Genomic DNA, 15,566 nt, shown 5'->3' on the forward strand with positions numbered 1-15,566 from the left:
GGCCCAGAACAGACGGTGAAACGCAACTGCAACGAAACTGCAACTTTCTGATGATTCTGATGAATGAAAATGAAACTGAAAGTTTCAAACTGGTCGCGTTATGTGTGGTCTCTCAACGGACGCTATGGCAGAAACTCAGATGCAACTCAAAAGTAACTAGCAGTTGCAGTTTCGTTGCAGTTGCGTTTCACCGTCTGTTCTGGGCCTTAGTCAAGAGAAATTCAATTTTGGTTTATTGTTAATCAAATTAAATACACCCAACATATTAATTTAGGTTATTTACCAAAGAAGCATTAAATTAAAGAACGTGCAAATGTTACTGATTTTTGGAAATAAGTTTTCCTCGTTACAATAGGTAACGATGATACAAATTCTAAAAGTGTTTCCTCATTCAGCATAACGTAGGTACATAAGATACAGTTCTTATGGGTGTTTCTGTTTGAAAAATTGAGGAAATGTCCCCGGCATAAAATATTACAATGCATCGTGTGGGCAAGCTCTAAAGGACCGGCGGAATGGGCACAATCCGTCCACAAAGGAGCCGGTCACACGACGCTCCATAAACGGATTTGGATCTAAACTACCGGTTTGTATTGGGGGCCACGCCAAGCTCTGAGCTTTAGCGGGAATCAGTGATTTTCACACACACTTTCCCCATAGTAAAGTCCGATCTAGTAACTATAAAACCAGTGATACGTTTCAAAGAAAGATTGTTTGGCTCCAAACAGTAAAAATTAATAAATCAAACTAAACATTAATTTTCTTGCCACATGATTATTAACAGGCAAGAGCATCGCGCAAATACCTAAAGATAAAATTAACAACATTCACAAGTAATAAGTACAATTTAAAAAAATGAAAAGACTGAGATTTCTTATAAACACGACTTACACCGTTTTACTTTGTGAAGTAAAAATAATCTAGAGAGGTGGGCTCACAAAAGAATTCGTTATCTTCTACCAATATTGTTTTCCAAGTAATATACATTCCGAAATTTCACAAAGAAAACGATGAACATGTAATTGAAAAATAATTTACAATAAAAGAACTTCCCGGGATAGCTCAACAATTTTAATACAAAAAATACTTGAATTCAGAGATTGTTAAAGTTTGGATTGCTTGTTAATTAACTAAATTATACTCCGAAATTATACGGTAAACTTTATTATTTATAATTCGGAGTAACTAACGTCATACCACAGTGCAGGGAGATTTAGTAAATCTAATGAAGAAAATTAGTAACTTATCCAAACAAACATGTAGTGGCGCCACAGATCTAGTGTTTAGCGGTTTTTCATGCCAAAGCATCGACGCTTCGAATCGTCAGTGGTATACGTTCGGATTTCTACAAAATTTTAGACACATGCACATTTAGCACAATAACTTTATTAATTTCAAACGATATTTAAGGGAAAAATAAATAGAGAGAGGAGAGGAGGAAAGTCTTTTTGCAATGATGCCTATCAATACACGGTAAAATAAATCTCAGAGGCGAAAACAGGATAATTCAGATCGAACTTCACTTGGTAAGTTCGTTTGATCATATAAATATATGTTATTATCCTAATTCCGCTATTGCAGAACTGCTGAAACATGAAAGTAATGCTACCGAACCTTTTTTCGTTGTGTTTAAACCGTGTGTTTGTTCCCTTTTTAATGAAGAAACATAAATTGCGGTTCCCGAGGTAAATTATAAAGTAAACGATATCTTGGTGTTTATTGTCGTCCCGGATAATTTCGCGTGGAGATTTTAATTAAAACTCTTTTAGGTGCGATGGCTCATTTAAATTAGGGAAAAATATTTTATGATATTATAATTTTCATTAAATATCCGGAGTTTTCATCACGGAATAAATGAAAAATGATTTTAAACTTNATATGAAAAATCATTTTAAACCTAAAACGTCCGCTAAGATTGTTCCACTATTCACCATTAGATCACAAAGCTGTTTTTTTTTCTATTTATTACTGCTTGAGTCAGTTAACACTGACAGCACTTCTCTTCAATAGACTGTGAATTAAATGTAAGTTAAAGTAATGTCAACTTACATTAACGTTAACACATATTATTATCTAAATTTGGAACGACAGTTATAGTTTTCATGAAAATATTTCAGAGAAAAGTTCTCAAGTGTTCACCACGGATCGGAAAACGTATTGTAAGCAGGCCTTCCAATCGGTGAACTAACGACCAGGTAAAGTTTGCGGGAAACACCTGGACCAGGTGGGAACGGTCTTTGGGGTGGCTTTTGTACAGCTGTGATGGTATTTGATTAAAACGTATTTGTATACGTATCCGTCTGATAAAAAAAACTATTGACAATAATCAGCTGGCACATTGCCTATGGTCATCTTATGACTTGAGCCGCCTCTAGCCCCGTGAGCCAGGGCCGCCTTGACGCCATTGCTCTGATAATTAAAGGGGTATCGAAGCGTTGACCCCGGAGCCGAGCCGTTTGCGGCCGCCTTAACCGACCCCGCCTATTTGAGATAGCTCTGGTTAGTTGACTATACTTTATCGATTGGTGACGAAGAGCCAAGTGATTTTATCGATATCTATAATTTTTAATAACGTCCTGTCTATAAAATACATTAGCAGCCAGCACTAGGCTGCTGGTTTGTAGGTGTTCTAAGTAGCATTACGTTGTCAAAATAAATTTAATTCCAAAATTTCGATAGGTGCTCTAAGTGGAATAGACCAGGTGCTGTTCGTGCAGGTGCTATTTGGGCGAGTGCTCAAAGTGAAATACATATACGTCGAAATAGGAAGCTGAAGATTTTATTGCTTACTAGCTGTCCCGACAGATTTTTTCCTGTTTTAATAAAAGTTAATAATATAGCCGATAAGTTTGCTCAATTTCTTTAATTTCTTGATTTTTCTCACAAAATAACTTTTTCCTGGTACCTAGTAACAAACACAACAAAAAATATTATAGAAATCCGTCCAGCCGTTCAGGCGTGATACCGTGATCAAGGAAAAATAGGTATTCATTTTTATATAGTACTAGCTTCCCGCCTGCGGCTTCGCCCGCATGAAAAACAGCTGTCTTTAGGGTTTTCCCGGAAATTATTTGAATTTTCCTAGCCGCAAAAACCATCCTTGGACTTCAAGGACAAAAAAAATTGGTAAAATTAGTCCAGGCGTTGTTGAGTTATGATAAGACCAATAGGGGCTTAAAAATATGTCCACGCATGTACAGATGAAACGAGTCTCATTTGATGAGGTAGGTAAGAAAAAATAAATAATCAGTTACTTAGTTTGCATTGCTGGGTTTATTCAGGGCCTATTGACAGTCCCGTTGTACAGTTGGCCGTAGTCGCAGACGTAGGCCGCGATGAAGGCGNAAATGAAAAATGATTTTAAACTTAAAACGTCCGATAAGATTGTTACACTCCACCATTAGATCACTAAGCGGATTTTTCGTATTCATTACTGCCTGAGTCAATTTATACATTCACAGCACTTCTTCTCAGTGGATTCGGAACGAAAATTATAGTTTTCATGAAATATTGAATAATTGAAAAGTTCTCAAGTGTTCACCACAGATCTACACCAACGATCAGGTAAAGTTTGCGGGAAACACCTGGATGCAGGCAGCGTGGGAACGGTCGTTGAGGAAATCCGTGGGGGTGGACTTTGTCCAGCAGTGGATGGTATTTGATCCGTCTAATCGTTTACCTCCTCTCTCATAAAAAAATTTTGGTAATCATCTGGCACATTGCCTATGGTCATCTTATGACTTGAGCCGCCTCTAGCCCCGTGAGCCAGCGCCGCCTTGACGCCATTGCTCTGATAATTAAAGGGGTATCGAAGCGTTGACCCCGGAGCCGAGCCGTTTGCGGCCGCCTTAACCGACCCCGCCTATTTGAGATAGCTCTGGTTAGTTGACTATACTGTATCGATTGGTGACGAAGAGCCAAGTGATTTAATCGATATCTATAATTTTTAATAACGTCCTGTCTATAAAATACATTAGCAGCCAGCACTAGGCTACTGGTTCTACATGTACTGGTAATGCTCTAAGTAGCATTACGTTGTAAAAATAAATGTAATTCCACTTAGAGCACCCGCCCAAAATTTCGGTAGGTGCTCTAAGTGGAATAGACCAGGTGCTATTCGTGCAGGTGCTATTTGGGCGAGTGCTCAAAGTGGAATACATACGTCGAAATAGGAAGCTGAAGATTTTATTGCTTACTAGCTGTCCCGACAGATTTGACAGATTTTGTCCTGTTTTAAGAAAATTTAATATGGCCGATAAGTTTTCTTAATTTCTTTAATTTCCCGAGCAACTTTCTTGATTTTTCGAATCTTTTCCTGACAGTAACAAACACAACAAAAAATAAGTATAGAAATCCGTCCAGTCGTACGCGTGATGCCTATAGACATATAAGATGAATAGGGGCTTAAAAATATGTCCATTGTCCACGTATTTACAGAAGAAACGAGTCGCATTTAATGAGGTGGGTAAGAAAAATTAAATCATCGGTTACTTAGACAGCCCCGTTGTACGGTTGGCCGTAGTCGCAGACGTAGGCCGCGATGAAGGCGTGGAAGTCGTAGTAGGCCCCCGTCAGGAACAGCTCCTGGACGGCTGTGGGCTGGTCGTCTTCGATCAGCTGGAGGAACCGCTGCACCTTTGGATCTGAAACACATCGTTCGTTTCAGCCAAATGACGTCCACTGCTGGACAAAGGCCCTCCCCTATGAGCCGGAAGACGTAGCGTGGGCAGGCCAGGACCGACGATCTGGTGAAGGTCGCGGGAAGAACCTGGATGCGGGCGGCGTAGGACCGATCGTTATGGAAAGTCTTTGTCTTGAAATACATATTAATGGGAATTTTGAACGATATTGATTAGTGAAACCAAATCATTTCGTTTTAATCATAATTATAATCGTCTTGTCTTGGGTGGTGTAAAATAAAGTGTGTTCTATTATATGTATCGTCATTACAACAAAAACAGCGTTGTTGTGATCCAACAGTTATTAATAAAGCCAGTTCCTTTGTGTTTGAGGATTTCGGGTGAAGCTCGCTTCCATCTTCTGTCTGATCATAATTTTTCATGAGGTGAGACGCCGGCCAAGTTTAATTGTTGTAGATAAAAAAAAATACGCTATTGGGTCTAATTGCTAGATTTGCTGGCAGACACAATAATCGTTCTGCCTTACTGCTCTATTATTTAACTGCATTGCATATTTCTAACTTTAACTTTTCTGTCTTTTGATCAATTGTCCACGAAAAAAATAGTCGTCGTCATCATCGTTTCAGCTACATTTCAGATATTTTGTGGAAAAAATGTATATCTATAAATACATTTGGAAAACATTTGTTAAACAAACTCTTTAAAAAATTCACTATAATCCGGACCTTTTCAAGGCGAGAGTGAATAGGCACTTACAGACATACGAGTATGTCTATCTCCATCCTAGACGGCATCTCCTTTAACACAAGGTGCGATTGCTGTTAAATACCTGCCTTGTTATGCATTAAAAATATAAAAAAAGAAACTAAGACCAATAAACCTAAAATTAGAATTACTCGCCTGTGGATTGTGTTACGTTGGGTCCGACCTCGAAATAAGGGAATGGATCCTTGTTGAAAGCTGACACCGTGATGTCTTCAAAAGAGTATCCATTAAATTCTGGACAATATTTAATATTTGCGGTCAACTCGAGGGCTGAAAAATGATAATATTGTTACCATTAACACAAGTAGGTAAATCTGACAAAGATTGTTCTACCTAACTGTTAAATGCTTATTTCATATTATTAAAATACTTCAATAAAGAAAAAAAGAGTTATTTCAGGATTAAAAAGAGAAATACTAACCACATGTCATCTTGGCATAGTCTTGAACTACGATCGGCTCACTAGCCCTTTGGGCTAATTAAATTTTTCCAACCGAACAGTTTTTAACCATGCTGTCGAAATCCACCGCAAACACAAGGACGTTAGTAGCCTTGTTTAAAACTATAATTAAATAAAATTACAATACGTTAAGTATCAATTACGTTTACTCAGGTGAAAATAAATGTTTAGATTTTATGATCAAATAAGAATATTACAATGATAAATAATACAGATTCGTTCTTTCGATTCAGCCAAATGACGTCCACTGCTGGACTGCCTCCAAGGATTTCCATAATACAGATTAACAGATGATNCATTTCTGATTCGATCACGCAGGGAAACTCCGAGCATAGCCCGCTCCATCGCCCTTTGGGTGACCTTGAGCCTTCTTATGAGGCCCATAGTAAGCGACCACGTCTCAGATCCGTATACCATCACTAGCAACACACATTGGTCAAATACTTTCGACTTGAGACACTGCGGTATTTCGGACGTGAGTATATGGCAAATCATGTCGTTTTAATCATAATAACCGTCTTGTCTTGGGTGGTGTAAAATAAAGTGTGTTTTATTATAATAATATGTATCGCCATTACAACAAAAACAGCGTTGTTGTGATCCAACAGTTATTAATAAAGCCAGTTCCTTTGTGTTTGAGGATTTCGGGTGAAACTCGCTTCCATCTCGGCCTGATCATCACTTTTCATGAGGTGAGACGCCGGCCAAGAGTTTCGTTAAAGTATATAAAAAAATACGCATTTTGATCTATTTGCTAGATTTCTGGCAGACACAATAATCGAGTCCTGCATCCATTTGGTAGTGCAGTATGTTTTGGGGGGGAAGGGGGATATGTTTTACATCTAGTGGGCTTAGGATGTGTTTACCCAGGTGTAAGCTCAAAGGTCCGCAGTCCGTGAGAATGTAGTGGCGTTTCTGCTCTATCATTGAACTGCATTACATAATTTTACTGAACTATTCTGTCTTTTGGTCAATTTAATTGTCTTACGAAAGAATATCATCATATTCAAAAATATTTATCTGTCGGCTCGTCAGGGATTCGAACCTCAGATATTGTGGGCGAAATAGGGTATCGTGCAATGAGAATGAGACTTGTGTTCGAACACTTTTAATAATCGTCAAACAGTGTTCAAAACCAGCACTTAGTTATTAGTATTACAATCTAGACTTCGTCGAGCGATAAAATAGGCACTAGGTGAAACGTGGGACAGTTCGTGACGATGTCTTCTCTTGTCGGCGTCCGGAGCGAAAGTGAGTTCGATCCGTCCCGCCGTGACCGTTACGACTCTGTCGAAGCGCGCCAAAGTGGTGTTGCGCCGATTCGCCGCTAGGTGGCGCACTTGCGTTCCACTTTAGTGTCCATACTCATGACCGTCTGCGACATATCTATAAATAGTTGGAAAGCATTTGTTAAACAAACTGTTTAAACATTCACCATAAACCGGGCCTTTTAAAGGCGATAGTGAATAGGCACTTACAAGACAGATATTATTATGTCTATCACCATCCTAGACTGCATCTCATTTAACACAAGGTGCGATTGCTGTCAAATACCTGCCTTGTTATGCATTAAAAATATAAAAAAAAAAACTGAGACGTAATTTAAGATGAAAAAGAAACTAAGACCAATAAACCTAAAATTAGAATTACTCGCCTGTGGATTGTGTTACGTTGGGTCCGACCTCGAAATATGGGAATGGTTCCTTGTTGAAAGCTGACACCGTGATGTCTTCAAAAGAGTATCCATTATATTCTGGACAATATTTAATATTTGCGGTCAACTCAAGAGCTAAAAATTATAATATTGTTACCATTTACACAAGTAGGTAAATCTGACAAAGATTGTTCTACCTAACTGTTAAATACTTATTTCATATTATTAAAATACTTCAATTCAAAGATTAAAACCACAAATAAAGAAAAAAAGAGTTATTTCAGGATTAAAAAGAGAAATACTAACCATATGTCATCTTGGCATAGTCTTGAACTACGATCGGCTCACTAGCCCTTTGGGCTAATTCAATTTTTCCAACGGGACAGTTTTTATTTATTATCTATGCTGTCGAAATCCACCGCAAACACAAGGACGTTAGTAGCCTTGTTTAAACTGTGAATAATTAAAATTAAAATACATCTGGTTGTTAAGTATTAATTACGTTTGCTCAGGTGAAAATAAATGTTCAGATTTTATGATCAAATAAGAATATTATAATGATAAATAATACAGATTCGTTCGTTCGTTTCAGCCAAATGACGTCCACTCCTGGACTGTAACTCCCAAGGGTTTCCACAATACAGGTTAACAGATGATAATTATAATCTTGCTGACTTTTTTTATGCGATACTGACTAGAATGTTACCAGTTTGGTTCCGTAGAAGGTGACTTGACCGTCAATGCAGGTGAAGGTAGCGTTCAAGTTAGGTATATACTTTAATTGACGAGGAATGTATACTGGCTGGCCGTCGCAATGCTGAGCGGGGGTACACGGGATGCTTCTGTACGCGTAATCCTTCACACAATCCATGTCAATATCGGAAACGCCGCAGGATATTCAATGTTTGAAGCGGCATCTGAAAGGAAAGCTCCTATATTACTTGAATCTGGAAAATAGACCTCAATATTAAGAACGCTGCTGGTATTTCACACTAGGTTAAATAATAATAAATTATGAAAATTCACTAAATAATAACTCTTTCGAGAGTACAAAAAGTGAAAGTTAGTCGATAAAGAATGCTGAAGAAAACAAATGACAGTCGAAAAGAACACACAATTAAAAAGAAGTTTCTCGCCGGCCAACCACGTGGCCAAGGTATTGACAAATTCTGTAACATCCTTAAATAAAAAACACATAGCTCGTAAGGCATTCAAATGACAAACATTAATATTAGCGCCTTTGCACGGCTTCACTCGTATGCAGTTCGGTATGTCAAAGAAGTTTTTAACACGTATCCGAAACTTGTGAATTTATTAGAGTTTGATATTGAAACCTGCTTTTTGTGGATCATCGGCTTAGAAATGTATAAGACGATGAAAAATGCAGTTATTCACTCTCGAACTAATAGGATTAGTAACATTTATGTATAAATAAATGAATATCTTACCTTGGCAGTGACACCATCCAGCCAATAGAGCGATCAAATATTTTAGTCACCATCTTGTCTCTCAATCAATCAATTAATGTAGCCAAATCTTGCGATCTTGCTGCCTTTTATAGTGTTTCGTTGTCATGATTTTAAAAAGAAAGCATTTTGAATTTAACATCTGTGTCAACAGCAGTGAATCATTCTTGCATAAAGATTAAATTGGAGAAGTGCGTCAGGATTTATTCTGCAGTTCAATCAAATTCCGCGTAATAATACGTCGCTCCGAATTGATTTTTCAGTAGTTATAATGTTTTGTTGTTTTTGCAAATTTATAGTCACTAATAATATTAATGTCTGTCTATAATATTTTAAAGAATTGGTTATTATTGAATATGTAAAGTCATAGTCAAAACATATCAAACAATGTCCTTTTTGCAAAATCGTACCCATTAAGGTACATAGTTTTAAATTATCCTGATTTTAGCCTTGCTAGAGCCTAGAACTGACTAAGCTTTCATTAATTAATTGGAGTTAAATAGTACGAGCATTAAAAAATAGTTAATTTCACTAGGTCTCTCATTCTCAAACGTACAGTGTAGGTACGTTTTTTGGCCGTATGCATAGAATAGAATACCTTTTTTGGCATACAATAAAAATATTTTTTTTATGAAAAACTCTATAAATTAAAATTAAAATGCAGATTAATGTGTGTATTGTGCCAAAAAGGTCCTCGACACAGACAATCAGTCGTAACTGTAGGTATGCCACGACACTGATTTTCAGCGTAGCTTGTTTTGATCTATCAAAAAGTATAAACGTGTAACTAGCCGACAGGTTAAGATATGGTAGATTAAATACGAAGTGCAGATGTACCTATTTATAATGATGACCAAACAAAAGTATACCTAGGTAAAGAAACATTTAATGAAACCATTTCACTAATAATTTTCTTTAATCAAAGAGCATTCAAACATACTTAATAAGTACATATTATTCTAGGACCTGTTGACGGCCCCGTTATATTTAAAACTAAAACGACACAAGTAGGCATTTACGAAGCCATAGAAGTCGTAATAGGCCGCGGTCAGGGACAGCTCCTGGACCGCTGTCGTCTCGTCATTGAGCAGCAACTGAAGCACGCGCTGCATTTCTGGGTCTGCAACCGTCATCCATAGATAAGACGGAATAATCGACAGCTTATCAGACAATAATGTTTGTACTAGATTTATTATATCTCAACTTTTTTCAAACGATTCTGCAACGTCAAGTGGCAAAAATCGGAAGCAATAACCCAGTATTGATAGTACCGCCCTCCTGTTAATATTATAAACGGTTCGGTTCAGTCAGTCAACTTTAATGATGTTGCACCACCTATTTGACGATAACCGGTGCTTTTTGTATGAATTTTGACAGATTTTTGAAGTTTGTCAAAGTTAAAGTAAGATGGTGCAACCCACCCTAAATGTCTTGTCATCCGTTTGTAATTTAGAAGAATTCGTTATCAGATAACCTATAGTGACCAAAGTCAAAATATCATCATTCATTTCTACCTTTCTAACAATTTGCCTTTTAAATGATTTAAAAATGACAAAATGATCTCAAAAATGACTTAACCTGTCGATTGTGTGAAATTGGGTCCGATGTCAAAGCAGGGGAACGGTTCTTTGTGGTAGGCTGACACTGTAATATCATCTACGGAGATGTCCCTTTCTGGATGATATTTTATATTTGCTGTCAGCTCGGGAGCTAGAAAAACAATCTTAGGTAATTATTTATGTTATTGACCAACAATTGTGAATGGCAACAGAAAACAATAATTCAAAGAAACTATATTCATTGTACTAACCAAAGGTTCCTCTGGCATAGTCCCTGACTGTTTTAGGTTCCGCTCTTCTTTTAGCAATTTGAAGTTGAACGTTTCTGCTGTAAATTTCTATACTTGTGAAATCCACAGCCATTACAAATATATTCGTCACCATATTTAAGCTGTAAGTCGTTAAATATCATGCATTAACCAGAAATAGGCTAATCACCATTACAATGAAACCTAAAAATGTAGATGCTTAGTAGAATATGAAGACTCCCACGCTTCCCGTCTTAGACGTACCAGGCATTAGGCCTCCCTAACCCGTTTGGCAATCCTCCATTACCCTTGGTACCCAAATTAGAGAGGATCCTGCAGAGGAGACTTACGGACCTGATGACAGTGAAGCTGGTAGGGCAAAAAGATTATGAGACATGGGAAGGCTCCATTAGAGCAAAACTTTAAAGTTTTAATTCAAATAATATTTGACAATTTGTAAGCACTATTTTCAATAGTCTATGCAAACGTTTTCAAGGCGAGAGTGAATAGGCACTTACAGGGCAGATATGTACCATCCTAGACTGCATCTCACTTAACACCAGGTGCGATTGCGGTCAAATACCTGCCTTGTCTAGCATAAAAAAAAATTGACTTTCATTTTGAAGCTAGTAGTAATTATGTGATACTTACTAGAAAGCCACGACCTGGGGTCCACGGTAAGTGACTTGGACGTCGGAGCTGATGACGGTGAGGTTTAAGCTGGGGATATACGTAACTCGTCGCGGCATATACACTGGCTGGCCGTCCGGGTGGTAAGAGGGAGTGCAACTAATGTATCGGTATATAAAAGCTCTCACACAGTCCAGCTGAATCCCAGAAACTCCGCAAGGATACACAAATGCTGAGGAATCTTGAAAAAAAGTAGCATATCAGATTGTATTGGGCCGTGTCTGGTGGAACTTTAGCAGCATGAAAATTGTGACCCTCACAACACTGAACACTGGGCCCAGTGACAGCTACAGTGGTCTACACCACGGTGGGTTACGAGTTAATGCCTCAATAGTGATGTTCTCTAAGATAGGCATCTTGACATTAGCGTTAAAGCCAAGCCTCATTTTTTTTTCACTTTTTCGCTTACTGCCTGTATTATGCCTTAATATAGGTATTTTGAAAAAGCTTTACATTGTGTAAACTGTAACTGCTTAGCTCTCACCAGTAAAAATAATAAAAATAAATGAATATCTTACCCTGGCCATGACACCAACCCACAAGGAGAACGACTAAAAACACTCTACTCATCATTTTGCCACCGAACTTGATCCATTGATTCAAGTTTAATAGACGAACCTCTTTTTATAACTTCATGTTATAATGCTTTGTCAACGATAATAATTAAAAAGAAAGGTGAACAACCACTTTGTATGAAGCGTTGGTACAGGTACTAAGTTCTTTGTGCAGCTACAAAATGCCATTTTAAACCTTATTAGAGCAGTATAAAAATACTTTCTTTATTTTAGGCCGATAGCATTTTATTATACAAATTCATTTTTTGATAAATGTCTTTTGTTTAGTATTTGTATTGTTAATTCTGTTTTGTCAATATCTGATGCTAACGACACACTTGCTTGATTTGCCTTCGTAGCTGTATTATTTATTACATTTATTGTTAATATCCTATTCTAAACTTTATTTACTATTTATACAGACTTCTCTCTCGCTATCGCATACATAAAATAAAATGGAAAAACCATTGGATAGAACATTATTGCGTGTGAGTATGGATAACGCTCTACTCCAGCAATAATATTCTATCGTTCGTGTAGCGCAACTACAGTACATTCAGGTGGCGTAGGTATTTAGGGAACGAAACATAATGAAACCAGTTTATTTAACTTCTTTTTCATTTATTATTTTTACCAAAGAGCAATCGAACATAGTATTACTCTAGGACCTGTTGACGGCCCCATTATACTCGGAGCCGAAATCACACAAGTAGGCCTTTACGAAGCCGAAGAAATCGTAATAGGCCGCCGTCAGGAACAACTCCTGCACCGCTGTCGTCTCGTCATTGAGCAGAAGTTGAAGCTTGCGCCGCACCTCAGGATCTGAAACATATCATCCATGGTGTGTTGAAAACAGTTTTCAGCACTACTACTCTATCCTTTAAGGCTATGGTCTTTTAAAAACGCCTGCTCAATTATTACTATAGAAATGTACAGTAAGTTGTGGTCTCCATTAGACGTTGACGTAAGCGTCGATAGGAACGCTTGACGCTAAAGGGTGGATGCCCTTAACTCGAACAAAAAAATGGCACTTTAAACTTTCATATTTTGCAAACTGATCCCTAAATAGAAAAATAGTCTTAGAAACCCCTAAGCCATTTTAAAAGACCTATCCAATGATACCCCACACGATGGGGTAGAAGATAAAAAAAACCCCACTATACAAGTACCCTACCCTAAAAAAATATGCGTCCACAAAATTACAGCCAAACTTCCAAGCAAAACCTCGGACAGACAGACAGACATATCGAAACTTTATGGGTTTCTTGTCAGGACTACGGAACCCTAAAAATGAAATATAATCTAAAAATAGAATAAACTCATTCAATAGAATTCGCTAAAAGTGAATACGAATTCGCTTTATGATCCTTTAAAAATGACAAATGATCTCAAATTAGAATGACTTACCTGGTGATTGTGTAACGTTCGGCCCGACTTCGAAGTAGGGGAATGGCTCTTTGTGGTAGGCTGTCACGGTGACGTCGTCAAACGTGAGCCCCATTAGTGGGCGATATTTTATATTCGCTGTCAGCTCGGGAGCTACAAAAACAAACTTAGTTAAATTATTGCCCACCACAATAATAATAATTCCAAATTCCACCAGAAAACAGTTGTATAAAAGAAACATTAACATTGTACTAACCATAGGTTACTCTGACGTAGTCAGAGACTGTTTTAGGCTCCGCTCTCCTTTGAGCTAATTGGAATAAGGTGCTTGAGGAGTAAAACTCCAAACTTGAGAAATCCAGAGCAAACACAAGTATATTAGTCGCCGTATTCAAGCTGTAAATAATTAAATAACCATGATTATATTATCCATTAGAAATAGACCAAATACAAGGCGGCGAAAGGTCTAATATACGAACACCAGGCCATCCGAACCCGTTTGACCAGTGTGGTGACAAATCCTCCATATGTCGCTTGTAAACTAGATATATTTGTGTTCCTTATTTGAGGCTAAATGGTGATACTTACTAGAATGCAACGACCTGGCTACCACCGTACGTGACCTCGACGCCTGAGCTGATGGCGGTAACGTTCAGACTTGGCAAGTACGCATACTGCGTCGGCATGGACACCGGCTGGCCGTCCGAGTGGCAGGACGGAGTGCAATCAATGTTCTGGTACATGAAAGCCCTCACACAGTCCATATCAATGTTGGAAACACCGCAAGGGTACAAAATGACTGGAGAACCATCTGAAAAAGAAGAAGATTGTATAATGTAGCTGTTTCGTAAATCAACGCGGCAAATTGACTTGGCCCGTGTCTGGTTTCACTTCTACAGTAGATACAGTACTAGTACAATGAACATAATAATTGTTCAGTGCCCATTGATGCATAGGTAGAGCTTGATGTAGTTCAAAGCGAGGTTCAGAGAACTACTAACCGTATTCAACAAATAACCAATAATGGCTTAAGGCTTAGGTACAAAACGTTTTTGCTGCAAAATGGCACATACATAGATAAGATTGAACTATTTATCTGCATACTTTTGAACATCCTGACAGCTCATATAAATTATTTTTAATTTTCAATTTACTTTTTAATGTAATTTTCAATTCAATTTAATTTATTTTTTTTTTTCAATTCAATTTAATTTAATTTATTTCTCTCTATTATTTTGATTGATTTAATATGTTTTTAATTATTTAATGCAATTATTATTGAAATTTTATGGGCCCTGGCCTGAAATAAATGAATTTTATTTTATTTTATTTATTATAAAATTGAGAACAGTGTTGCTAACATAATATATTGACTACTTTGGGTGCCTCAAACAATATGCTTACAATAAATGCAATATTTATATGAAATATTTAATATCAGATCATTTTGGCTACCTTAGACGCTTCGATCTTTCTGACGATAACGGTAGGTACCTACTACATGAATTATTTTAACTACACAAGTGACACAGTTTTAACACAATTATGCCATAAGCACCTTTTTAATTCAAATTAAAAACAAGAGAATTTTCATTTAAAAAAAATCTTACCCTGGGCATGGCACCAACCGACTAGCAGAACGACTAAAAACACCCGGACCATCATCTTGCCAAGAAACTTGATCAATTGATACAACTCTACCACACGGGCCACCTTATATAACGTCACGTTTCAATGCTTTGTCAATAACGATAATTTAACTAAAAAGACATTTTTATTAAGTTATTTTTTTCTCTTATAAGATAAAATAATTTATCGTCTTTTTATTTGTTTATATTATAATACAATTAGCCTCTCGCATCTGTGCCAACTGCAATTAATTACCATTGTTGACTCATAATAGAGTCACATACCTACTTTTTTTTAGTTTCGGTTTGAATATATAATATAATATAATATAATATAAGAAATATGTTTCTATAAAATCATATTTAACAATTCACTTTTATCTCAATGTAATACAGTTTAGATTTTTACTATTATTACGTAAGTAGGTACTTGAAAAAACATTAATTCGAGCATAATATTACTATACATATCCGGTCATATTGTCGTCTCGTTCTATCGCAAAGAATCACCATTAA

General features: G+C 37.1%; 2 protein-coding genes across 2 annotated transcripts; both read right to left on the bottom strand.

The window, feature by feature from the left end:
- Positions 1-9,944: 9,944 nt before the first annotated feature.
- Positions 9,945-10,813, bottom strand: LOC114364087 (uncharacterized). The gene is made up of 3 exons (XM_028320086.1): positions 10,796-10,813; positions 10,564-10,708; positions 9,945-10,105 (listed from the first exon to the last, which is right to left on the bottom strand). The coding sequence occupies exons 1-3, from the start codon at positions 10,811-10,813 to the stop codon at positions 9,945-9,947; spliced, it is 324 nt and encodes a 107-aa protein (XP_028175887.1).
- Positions 10,814-12,640: 1,827 nt separating this feature from the next.
- On the bottom strand, positions 12,641-15,120 carry LOC114364159 (uncharacterized). The gene is made up of 5 exons (XM_028320175.1): positions 15,033-15,120; positions 14,011-14,233; positions 13,679-13,818; positions 13,444-13,575; positions 12,641-12,858 (listed from the first exon to the last, which is right to left on the bottom strand). Exons 1-5 carry the CDS (start codon positions 15,085-15,087, stop codon positions 12,698-12,700), a joined length of 711 nt encoding a protein of 236 aa, XP_028175976.1. The 5' UTR covers positions 15,088-15,120; the 3' UTR covers positions 12,641-12,697.
- Between the last annotated feature and the right edge of the window lie 446 nt (positions 15,121-15,566).

Source organism: Ostrinia furnacalis, unplaced genomic scaffold, assembly GCF_004193835.3.
Source record: "Ostrinia furnacalis isolate ACB-3 unplaced genomic scaffold, ASM419383v2 OfSCF0415, whole genome shotgun sequence".
Taxonomy (NCBI): Eukaryota; Metazoa; Arthropoda; class Insecta; order Lepidoptera; family Crambidae; genus Ostrinia; species Ostrinia furnacalis.

Bases quoted from the DNA above. Each gene is read 5' to 3' on its own strand.
- LOC114364087 (XM_028320086.1), bottom strand. The intron at 10,106-10,563 runs GTTAAGTCATTT...TGACGGTTGCAG, and splicing joins CAATTTCACACAATCGACAG to ACCCAGAAATGCAGCGCGTG.
- LOC114364159 (XM_028320175.1), bottom strand. From the start codon at position 15,087: ATGATGGTCCGGGTGTTTTTAGTCGTTCTGCTAGTCGGTTGGTGCCAT. The intron at 14,234-15,032 runs GTAAGATTTTTT...CTTCTTTTTCAG, and splicing joins CGGTTGGTGCCATGCCCAGG to ATGGTTCTCCAGTCATTTTG. The intron at 13,576-13,678 runs GTTAGTACAATG...TTGTTTTTGTAG, and splicing joins CTACGTCAGAGTAACCTATG to CTCCCGAGCTGACAGCGAAT.